Source organism: Hyaena hyaena, unplaced genomic scaffold, assembly GCF_003009895.1.
Source record: "Hyaena hyaena isolate Hyena2069 unplaced genomic scaffold, ASM300989v1 scaffold_34, whole genome shotgun sequence".
Lineage (NCBI taxonomy): Eukaryota > Metazoa > Chordata > Mammalia > Carnivora > Hyaenidae > Hyaena > Hyaena hyaena.
In genome coordinates this window covers 4,493,422-4,505,470 of record NW_024080665.1, presented here as the reverse complement: position 1 = coordinate 4,505,470, position 12,049 = coordinate 4,493,422, and the positions used below count along the sequence as shown (strand labels likewise).

The window sequence follows — 12,049 nt, the reverse complement described above, 5'->3', positions numbered from 1 at the left end:
TCTGATGTGCCATTCAAAGGCTCTGTTTCCTTACTGATAGTCTCTCTGTATGATCTGTTTATTGATGTAAGTGGACAAGTCCCCTACTATTACTGTATTATTGTCAACTTCTCTCTTTATGTTTCTTACTCATTGCTTTATATGTTTAGGTGCTCCTATGTTGGATGAATAGATATTAACAATTGTTCTGTCTCTCTTTGAATTGACCTCACTCTCATTATATAACACTTATTTGTCCCTTGTTACAGTCTTTGTTTTTAAGTCTTTTTTGTCTGATACAAGTATTGTCATACTGGCTTTTTTTTTTTTCCCTTCCATTTCTGTTTGCATGAAGTATCTTTCTTCATCCCTTCACTTTCAGTCTGTATGTGTCTTTTTGTTCTCTTAAAGACTTTTGCAAAGTCTTTACATTTAGCAAATGTACTTAGCAAAAGGGTTTTACATTTCATTCAAGTCTAATTTATAAGCTTTGCCTTTTATGGATTCTACTTTTGGTGTCAAGTCTAAGAACTCCTTCTTAGTCCTAAATCTGACAGATTTTCTCCAGTCTTTTTTTTTCTAAATGTTTAATAGTTTTACATTTAAGTCCACCATTCATTTTGAGTTAGTTCTTATATAAGAGGTGAGATTTAGATTCAGTTCCATTTAGCTCTTTATGGATATCCAGTTGCTTCAGCATTATTTATTGAAATGGTGTATTTGTGTGGTTCTGTTTTTGTGTTTTCTGTTCTGTTCCTTTGTTCTGTGTGTGTGTCCCTCTGCCAATACCACATAGTCTTGAGAACTGTAGGTATATATAATAATTACTAGAATCTAGTTAATTAATAACCCCCTTTTATCATATTTTTCAAAACTGTTTCAGCTATTGCACTTTCTTTGCCTTCCTATATACATTTTAGTGTAATTTTATACATCTGTAAAAACTCTTGATGAGATTTTGAAATTGTATTAGTCCTGAGCATCAATTTGGGGAGAGGTAATATGTTGAGTCTTCTAATTCATGAACATGATATTCTGGGTTTATTTTTTTTCTTTCATCACCATTGTATAGCTGTCAGCATATGTGTCATGTACATATTTTGTTAGATTTACGCTTATTTCATTTTTTAAAAACAAACTATAAATAGCATTTTATTTTTATTCTCTATGCCCACATGTTCGCTATGAGTATATTGAAGCAAATTGATTCTTCTATGTTCATCTTGTATCCTGTGACCTTGCGTGACTCATTAGTCCCAGGAGTTTTTTAGGGTTTTTTTCCCCTAAATTCCTTGGGATTTTCTATGTGGAAAATTATATCATCTGCATATAGAGACAGTTTTTTTTCTTCCTTTCCAATTTGTATGCCTTTTATATCCATTTCTTACTTTATTGCCCTCACTAGAACTTTCAGCAAGAGTGGTGATAGTGAGCAGACATCCTTGCCTTGTTTTGGGCTTAGGGGGAAAGCATTCATTCTTTCAATACAGAGCAGAATGTTGGTGTTGATCTTTTGTTGGTACTTTTTATCAAATTAAGGAAGCTCCCCCTTCCTATTTTTTTAAGTGTTGTTATAAATAGGGATCAAATTTTGTCAAATTCTTTTTTCTGTATTGATTGATATGGCCACATGGTTTTTCTTTAGTCTATTGATATGGTGGATTACACTGATTGATTTTCAAATATTGATTTAGTTTTGCATCCTTGAGATAACCCTCACTTGGTTACGTTATTCTTTTTATATCTTGCTGATTTCAGTCCATGATCCATTTTGATTTAATTTTTGTTAAGAGATTTGGTATGGGTAAGAATAGTCCTGAAAAAATTGTCTTCTTAATAACATATTCAGGTCTCATATTCTCCTTGCATTATGTGTCAATAATCCAACAGTAATTTTTCATTTCTGTATCATGGGACACTTTCAAGCTGAAGGTCCCAGATTTCCTTATAAATATTTAGTACATGGTCGGGGTGCCTGGCTGCCTCAGTTGGAAGAACATTAACTCTTAATCTAGGGGTTGTACGTTCAAGCCCCACGTTGGGTGTAGAGAGGCAAACCATGAGAGACTCTTGAATGCTGACAAAAACTGAGGACTGATGGATGTGGGGGGGGGGGGGGATGGGCTTGGAGGAGGACACTTGTGGGGATGAGCACTGAGTGTTATGTGGAAACTAATTTGACAATAAACTATTTATAAAAACATATATGTATATATACTTTCCTTTAAAGGATATTATCAAAAAAGTCTCAATAATCCAGTAAAAAAAATAATAAATAAATAAACTTTAAAAAATAGAGATAAGTAAATGTTTATTACATGGTCACTGTTCATATCAGAATGAGGGGAACAAGAGGGTAAAGAACTCACATCATATAGGATCCACAGTATACCTTTATTTTTCTTAGTCTCTTTGCTGTAATTCTCTTGCTGTCCTCCTTTCCTACTTCTGTGAAAATATATATATTTATGTTGCATTTATTAGCTTGAGTAAATTAATATATCGATAGAATGAAGAAAGTCAACAGGTCTTTACGGAGTTCTCATATAGGCCAAGCACCTTGCCAAATGACTTGTGGCCAGAAGAGACCCTAACCTCAAGATGTTCAGAGCTTAAAGGGGAGGAAGATACATAAACAATTGAAATGCACATATGCCAAAGAAAGCACAAGTTATTAAGGGAATGTAAGATAGGAGCACCAGCTCTACCCAGGGAAGTTAGTAAAGCCCTTCCAGGGGAAGTGACACTCCAGCTGGCACTGAAGGGACATAGGAATTTTCTAGATAGATGAGGTGAGGTTAAAGTCATTCTAGGAAGATACAGTAGCTTGTGCAAAGACAGGAAATCATGCAATTATGTGACATATTTGGAGAATAATATATAAATTGTTATGCACTGTATTAAGTTCTATAAGACCAGGAATTCATGCTGTATTCTCAACATCTAGAATACTGCCTGTAGCATAGTAAGCACTAAACAAATATTTGTTGGTTGGATGATTGGATGGATGGATGGAAGGAAGAAGGCATACATGAGGCCAGAGAGATAAGAAAATGTCAGTGATAAAGAGCCTTGTTTAGTAACATTTAGCAAAATGCCTACCATGAAGATTCACACAAGGATAGAGATGTTGTTCACAATCTACTTGGGAAGAAACAACAAATTCCAAAATATCTGTAATATGTTGTAAAAAATGACAGCCATAAAAAGTACACATAAAGTGGTTTGAAGGTTCAGGGGAAGTAGAGGTCCATTTCAGCTGAGAGGATCAGAGAAGTTGTCATTGGAGCTGACTCTTTGGAGTTGGTTATACTTGTGTTCTCAGTTGTTTGATTTTTTTTTTTTTAATGCGTAGACTTGGAGAGAAATTGTGTGGCAGAAGAGGGATGTGAATTTGGGACTAGACAGTCTTGCCTGCTCGGTCATAAATTTATCAGCATTTTATAAGCAGTCATTTATCAGCCTACACCACTTCTTTGGAAGCAGAACCTGACAGACTCCGATGTTATCTGTAGCAGACACCTTTTTCTTGTTTCTGTGGGTGTCTCTGTGTGTGTTTATGGTTATACCTGCACACCAGTGATTTGGAGATCTCTCTTTCTGCAGAGACCAGCACTGTGAAGGGGACACATCAACTGAAACACAAGATAAACTATTAACAATGTCTTTTAAAGATGCACCTTGCTACTTGCACACTTCCATGTATATGCATCCACCTGCTACATGCACACATGCACACACACAGTCCTATAAGCCAGTGATCAGGGCAAGATTTTAGGTGACTGTAAATATGTAGTTCTTATTTTTTGTGTTCCTCAGCTAAATCCTATGTGGTTATACTTTATATTTATTTATTTATGTAGAGCTTGTTAAACATCAGTTATTCCTGTAACCTATTGGATGCTATAAAGAGGTCATGTAAGAAAATAATTACTTAACTAATTAATCCAAGATAGTTATTGATAACCAGTTGTGTGTCAGGCACTATTCAAAACACTGAAGATGCAGCATGGGATTTTTAAAAAAATCATTCTTTGTGTTTACATTTTGGGAGGTAGATAGACATTCAACAGAAATATGGCATTTTAGGTGGTGTAAATACCAGTAAAAGCAATGTTGCAGAGTAAGAGGGAAAGAGAGTGTGAGGATTGAGTGATTAAGAACGGCTGCCCCAGTAATGGGACATTTCAATAGAGACTTGAAGGAAAGGCATCTAGGGGAAGAGCATACTTAGAGCAAAGATCCTGAGGCAGAAGTATGTGGCCAGTGTGGCTAGAGCTGAATGGCCAAGGCAGAGCGTGGCCAGAGACGAAGTACGAGATGTCAGATGGAGAGACAGTTGGCCATTGTGCAGACTTTGGCTTTTACTCTTAGATGGAGAACGTTTGGGGAGTTTGTGCCAAGAACTGACATGATCTTATTTACATCAGCTTCCATGTTGAGCATCAGTTGCAGGATGAAATGGTGGAAGCAGGAGCACTATAGATGGTGGGCTAGGCCCAGTGAGTAACAGTGGAGGTGTGAAGAGACCAGATTGTTGATGTGGTTTGACTTGTTTGAACCAACAGGATTGGTTGTAGATGTGGAATGTGAAAGAAGGGAGTCCTTGATGACCTCAAGATATTTGGTCTGAGCATCTGGAAGGCTGGAGCTGCTATTAACTGAGACGGGAAAGATTGCAGGAAGAACAGGCATGGAGGATGTCAAGAGCTCAGTTTTGAGCACATTGGCTTTAAGATGCTTATTAGGGAAGGGTTGGGTATAAGACTGTGGAGTTCAGTAGATGGATCTAGGCTGAAGAAATATATTTGGGAAATGCAGCAATTAGATGGTCATTAAAGCTGTGAGACTGAATAAAGGGTGTGGGTGAAGAGAGAGGAGAGACAAAGACTGGGAACTGAGCATGGCTGCATTCCAATATTTAGAGGTCAGGGAGACGAGAAGAACAGTCACTGGAGCCTGAAAAAAAAGAGGCTGGGGAGATAGGAGGGAAGTTGAAGGTGAGCCAAGGGAAGAAGGTGCTTCAAAGAGGACAGAATAAACCATTATCAGGTGTTGTTGAGAGATCAAGTAAAACCCAAAAGTTGCTTTAGCAGCCTTGAACACTGAGAACTTTATGTCAGTAGCAGTGATGGGGCAGCCTGATTAGATTACTCTTCACAAAAGAATGGGAAGAGAGGAGACAAAGATCCAGTATTATAGAAAACTGTTTGAGGTTTCACTCTAAAGCAGATCAGAAAACTGGGCCATCACTGAAGGGGAATGTGGCATTAAGTCAAGCTTTACATTTTTTTTCCCCTGATGGGAGATGTTGGCCTCCTGATGGGAATGATCCTAGTAGGGAGGGAAAAATGCAATGATTCCAGAGAATGGGAGAATCATACAGTGGTGTTGGTCCTCTTGTAGGTGAGAGGGGGCACACAAGTGGAAGAACGCTGGCTTTAGATCGGATGAACAGTGCATGCTCCCTAATAACAGGCCACTTTCCTCCAGATGCAGGCAAATCAGCGGATTTCGGTGATAGAGCAGGTGTAAATTGTCTTGATTGCTTCTATTTTCTCATGAAACTAAAGAGTGGCCATGTTGGACATTTAAAGAGGGAGAAGTTCAGAGACTGTTGCCGAATTGCAAGAGAAAATTGTAGACTCGGTAACTGTAGCAGGATTTTGGGGCCTCCTGGGAGCCCACATACAATACAGTAATCCAGTCCTTGGCCATTGTAGTGCTTCAGGATTGTGTACCAAGTGATGTAGGTGCATTTGCATAATGACAACCCTATCAGCTAGGTAGGGCAGGTGGTGGTGATGTTCAGTCTCATTCTACACATGAGGCAAACTCCAAAGTAGTAAATGACTTAATTTGCAGATCACACAGCAAATCAGTGGTTAAGCATAGCCTCAACCCAAGGCTATTACATGTGGCAGCTTTTTACCCCTTTATGTGGTGTCTGCTCACAGATTACTCAGTCTTGTTGAAGAGATGGAATATAGAAGACAGGATAAGAATATATGTAATCAAGTGTTAAATTCTATAGTGTGAAATGATACAAGGAGTTTATTCATTGAGTGATACATATTAAGTACTTAAGATGTGCAAGGCCATGGGCACCTGGGTGGCTCAGTCAGTTAAGCATCCAACTTCAGCTCAGGTCATGATCTCACTGCTGGTGGGTTCAAGCCCTGCATCGGGCTCTGTGCTGACAGCCCAGAACCTGGAGCCTACTTCAGATTCTGTCTCCTCTCTCTCTCTCTGCCCCTCCCCCACTTGCATTCTATCTCTCTCTCAAAAATGAATAAATGTTAAAAACTTTTTTTGAAAAAAAAAGATGTGCAAGGCCTTACTACAAGTACTCAGGCCATTGTAAGGAGCAAGACAGTGAAAAACTTCAAGTTATGTGCTTCAGAGTTTTCAGTTATTATTTTAAATTTTTATTTATTTATGTTAAGATAGTGAGAGCATGAGTGGGGGAGGGGCAGAGAGAAAGGAAGAGAGAATCCCAAGCAGTCTCTGCACTATCAGCACAGAGCCCAACACAGGCCTCTATCTCACAAACTGCGAGATCATGACCTGAGCCAAAATCAAGAGCTGGAACACTTAACCAACTGAGCCACCCAGGCATCCCCTACTTTAGAGAAGTTTTAGAAGGCTTTCTAGGTGATTTTTCCAAGGTTAAAAGCACAATAGACTAAAAATTAGGGAATTGTTTTTCTGCTGCTTGCTGTGTGTGATAATGCCTCCACTCACCATGACTTGGTGGGGTGCCATCCATATACTGAGATGCTGTGGTTTTGCAAGTTCCACCCTGACTAAAGGTACTATGAGTTTGAATCTGTATTCTAGCATAGAGAATAATGGCTCGAAAAGGTTTTAGTCTCCATCTAATTTTTTAATCTAAAAAATTGGAATGCCACATCTCATTTCAGAATGATAAGACCCTGTTTCCATAGTGAAGTGTTGCTCTAACATGCATTCTAAAATCATCCTCCATTTTTTAAACTGTGGTGAAGTATGAAAGAGAAATAAGGGCCTTGTTTAGCCTGCAGGTGCAACAGTCCCCATCCTTAATCTAGTGATTTCCGAGCACCCGTGAGAACCTTTGAACTAACTAATGACTTTGAACTAACTAATTTTCCCCTCTTTTTCCTCCTTCCTCCTCAGGCCTGGAAGAAACGATGGTTTATCCTGCGAAGTGGCCGGATGAGCGGTGACCCAGATGTTCTGGAATACTACAAGAATGATCACTCTAAGAAGCCCTTGAGGATCATCAACCTGAACTTCTGTGAGCAGGTGGATGCAGGCCTGACCTTCAACAAGAAGGAGCTGCAGGATAGTTTTGTGTTTGACATCAAGACCAGCGAGCGCACCTTCTATCTGGTGGCCGAGACGGAGGAGGACATGAATAAGTGGGTCCAGAGCATCTGCCAGATCTGTGGCTTCAATCAGGCTGAGGAGAGCACAGGTAGGAGAGCGAACACAGACCTTCCTCCCAAGGGGCAGGGTGCCTCCTGGAGGAAGCGTAGCAGTTGGGACTAAGATGAAGGCCATCAGATTCCTTGAGCAAGGACAGCACACTGCAGCTTAAAGCTTTCGTCTTGGCAGAGGAGTGAGTAATAGGCAAAGAGGAAAAGTGTGAAGGGTTTGGTCAAATACTAGAGGGACCCCTGGTCCCTCTAATTACATTCTGATGAGAAACCGAGATACGTTGAGGTTATGATGAAGCTACAGGTACTTTGTGGTGTTTCTTCAGGTACCTCAACACCACTCTCTTTCTCAGCCCTGCATCTTTCTTCCCTGTCCCTCAGCTTTCTAACCACTCTGCAGCTCTCTTACCTACCACTTATCCCAGAGGGCAGCGCTCACCTTAATTCTGTTCCACCTTAATTCTGCGTGTTTTGGCCCATCTATTTCAGACCATCTGCACAGCTGCATGTGCCATTTTTTTTTCCCTTTGGATCTGGGGTCCTCTGTGATTACTGTTGATGTATAATCCAATGTTCTTTTATATTCACTTGGGAGGGGATAGGTGAGGGGAGGAAATGCTGACTTATGTTTGGGTTTTGTTGGAATGAAATAACATTCTACATTGTGCAATCTACACATGCATGAATCATTAAAGCATAATACTAAATGAAAGAAGACAAAGCATCACATAGTTTTTTATTCCATTTATATGAAATGTCAGAATAAGCAAATCCATCAAGACAGGAGATAGATTGTGGTTAAAAGTGGGATAATAAGGAGTGCCTGCTAATGAGTATGAGATTTCGTTTAGGGGGATAAAATGTTCTGGAATTTGATAGTGATGATGGTTGTAAAATTTTGTGAATATACTAAAAACTACTGAACTTTGCGCTTTGAAATGGGGAAATTTATGATACATTAATTGTATCTCAGTTTCTTTTTTCAACATTTGATCTTAGCCAAAAGGCCGAGAAGCGATTCAGTTTCTTTTTTCAGGTTCCTCAGATGATTCTGACAGCCAGCCAGCTTTGGGAACCCCCATCTGGACTTAGGGCCAGCTTCATGAGCATGAGACCTATGCTGTCTCACAGGGCCCCACGCTTAACCTTGCACCTCAACACTGTACTGTTACCATTCTGAAGTTCTTCGTTTTTTAATTGTTTAAGGTGTACAGTGTGATGATTTGATACATGTGCATATTGCAAAATGATTACCACAGTAAGGTTAGTTAACACATCTGTTATCTCTCATAGTTAGGATCTGTGTGTGTGTGTGGTCAAAACTTTAAGACCTGTTCTCTTATATATGTTCTCAAATATATGTTACAGTATTATTAACTATAGTCACCATATTGTACATTATATACCCCAAGACTTACTCGTTTTATAACTAGAAGTTTGTACCCTCGATCTTCACCCATTTCCCCTACCTTTGCCCCTGGTAACCACCAACCTACTCTCTGTTTCTGTGAGTTTGTTTTTTTCAGATTCCACATAGTAAGTGAGGTTGTACAGTATTTGTTCTTTCTGATTTATTTCACTTAGCATAATGCCACAAGTTTCATCCATATTGTCACAAATGACAGGATTTACTTATTTCTTATGGCTGAGTAATATTATATATGTGTTTACAAAATTTTCTTTATCCATTCATCCATTAGTGGACACAGGTTGTTTTCATGTCTTGGCTATTCTAAGTAATGCTGCAATGAACATGGGGGTGTAGATATCTCTTCAAGATAGTGATTTCAGTTCCTTCAGATATGCAGAAGTGGAATTGCTGGATCACATGGTAGTTCTATTTTTAATTTTTTGAGAAACCTGCATACTGTTTTCCATAGTGGCTGTACCAATTTATGTTCCCACCAGTAGTCACAAGGGTTCCCTTTTCTCTACATCCTTGCTAACAGTAATATCTTAGTTTTTGATAATAGCCATTAACAGATGTGAGGTGCTCTCTCATTGTGGGTTTTGATTTTATTTGCATTTCCCTGATGATTAATGATGTGCACCTTTTCAGGTAACTGTTGTATATCTTCCCTGGAAAAATATCTATTCAGATTCTATGACCACTTTTTAATTCGGTTATCTGTTCTTATTTTTGTTTTTGCTATTGAGTTATAGGAATTCCTTATGTAATTTAGATATTAACCCCTACAGAGGAGTATGAGCGGGGCGGGGGCAGAGAGAGAGGTAGACACAGAATCCAAAGCAGAATCCAAGCTCTAAGCTGTCAGCACAGAGCCCGATGCAAGGCTCAAACTCACAAACTGCCAGATCATGACCTGAACCTAAATCAGATGCTTAACTGACTGAGCCACCCAGGTGCCCCAAAGCTTTTTAGTTTAATGAAGTTTCATTTGTTTAATTTTGCTTTTTTTATTTGTATTTTTGATGTCATATCCAAAAAACTCATTGCTAAGACCACCATCAAGGAATCTTTTTTCTTTGTTTTCTCTTAGGAGTTTTATGGTTTCAGGTCTTACATTTATTTATTTATCTATCTGCTTATTTATTTAAGCATGCACACAGGAGTGGGGGAGGGGTAGAGAGAGAAAGAGAGAGAATCCCAAGCAGACTTCACACTGTCAGCGCAGAGCCAGATGCAGGCTCGATCCCAAGAACCATGAGATCATGACCTGAACTGAAATCAAGAGTGGGATGCTCAACCAACCGAGCCACCCAGATGCTCCCAGGTCTTACATTTAAACCTTTGATCCATTTTGAGTTAGTTTTTGAGAGTGAAATAAGAGAGGCATCCAGTTTCATTTTTTGCATGTGAATATCCAGTTTTACTAGCACCATTTTTTTGAAGACACTTTCTTTTCCCCACTGAGTATGCTTGGCTCCCTTGTCACATATTAGTTGAACATACCTGTGGGGCTTTCTGTTATGTTCCATTCATCTGTGTGTCTGTTTTTAATGTCATACCATACTGTTTTGATTCCTATAGCTTCATGATACAGGCTGAAATCAGGAAGTGTGATGCCTGCAACTTTGTTCTTCTGTCTCAGAATTGCTTTGACTATTTGGAATCTTTTGGGGTTCCATATGAATTTTAGGATCGTTTTTCTATTGTAAAAAATGACATTGGAACTTTGATAGGAATTTCACTGAATCTGTAAATGGCTGTGGGTAGTGTGGACCTCTTAACAATGTTAGTTTTTCCAATCCACAACATGAGATTATATTTCCATTTATTTGTGTCGAAGTTCTTCACTTTTGAACAAGGAGCCTCATTTTCACTTTGCACCAGACTCTACAAATTATGTAGTCAGTTGTGCCTGGACTAGATGTCCTGTCCTAGGAATTCTGTGATTTTATTCTTCCTTGCAGATTATGAGTCTGCATTTACTCTTAGGATCTTTGGTATAATCTTTGCTTCTTGAATGGAATTTCCTATTTTCCCCAAATTTTTGTCATTTGTAGGCTTCATGAATTTTTGTTTTTCCCTTTATTTTACTCCTGATGAAGGAATAAAAAGCTTATTGGGAAGAAATAAGAGAAAGAGAGAATAAAAAACGAATCAAAAGAACAGGAGGGAGGGGCACCTGGGTGGCTCAGTCAGTTAAGCATCTGACTTCAGCTCAGGTCATGTCTCAGTCCATGAATTCGAGCCCTGCATCAGGCTCTGTGCCAACAGCTCAGAGCTTGAAGCCTGCTTCAGATTCTGTGTCTCCCTCTCTCCCTGCCCCCCCCCCCGTTCGCACTCTGTCTTTCTCTCTCAAAAATAAAATAAAAGCATAATTTTTTTTAAAGAACAGGAGGGAAAAACCATAGACTATCTCTCCAACCCCAGTCTCCAAGCTTCCATAAATATTAGAGACAGGTCCAAAAAATACCTCAACAAAAAAAAAAAGTATGATTGGGGAAGAAAGTAATCAGAAAGCAAACTTTTTTTTTTAAGTTTTTAATTTAATTCCAGTATGGTTAACATACAGTATTATATTAGTTATAGGTGTACAACATAGTGATTCAACAATTCTATACATTACTCAGTGCTCATCCTAATAAGTGTACTCTTTAATCCCAATCACCTATATCACCTACCGCCCCCCACCCCCACCTCCCCTTTGGTAACCCTCTGTTCTCTCTAGTTAGGAGTCTGTTTCTTGATTCCTCCCTTTTTTCCTATGCTCATCTGTTTTGTTTAAGTTCCACTTATGAGTGAAATCATATGGTGTTTGTCTTTCTCCCATAGACTTTTCTCGCTTAGTATAATATACTCTAGATACATCCATGTTGTTGCAAATGGCAAGATTTCATTCTTACACACACAGACCATATATACACATATATATACACACATCCCACATCTACTTTATCCATTCATCTATTGAGGGACACTTGGGCTGCTTCCGTAGTTTGGCTATTGTAAAAATAGGGCTGTATGTATCTCTTTGTATTAATGTTTTTTGTATTTGGGTGGTAAATGCCCAATAGTGCGATTACTGGATTGTAGGATACTTCTCTTTTTAACCTTTTGAGGAACGTCCATACTGGTTTCCACAGGGGCTGTACCAGTTTTCATTTTCATCAACAGTGCACGAGGGTTCCTTTTTCTCCACATCCTCGCCTATACCTGTTGTTTTTTGTGTTTTTTATTTTAG

General features: G+C 38.9%; 1 protein-coding gene across 1 annotated transcript in view; it reads left to right on the top strand.

Moving 5' to 3' along the window:
• Window positions 1–12,049, top strand: part of GAB2 (GRB2 associated binding protein 2) — a 180,376-nt gene that overhangs the window by 122,309 nt on the left and 46,018 nt on the right. Inside the window, exon 2 of the mRNA XM_039228757.1 lies at window positions 7,138–7,438. Coding sequence (XP_039084688.1) covers window positions 7,138–7,438 — 301 coding nt within the window. The remainder of the gene's footprint in view (window positions 1–7,137; window positions 7,439–12,049) is intronic.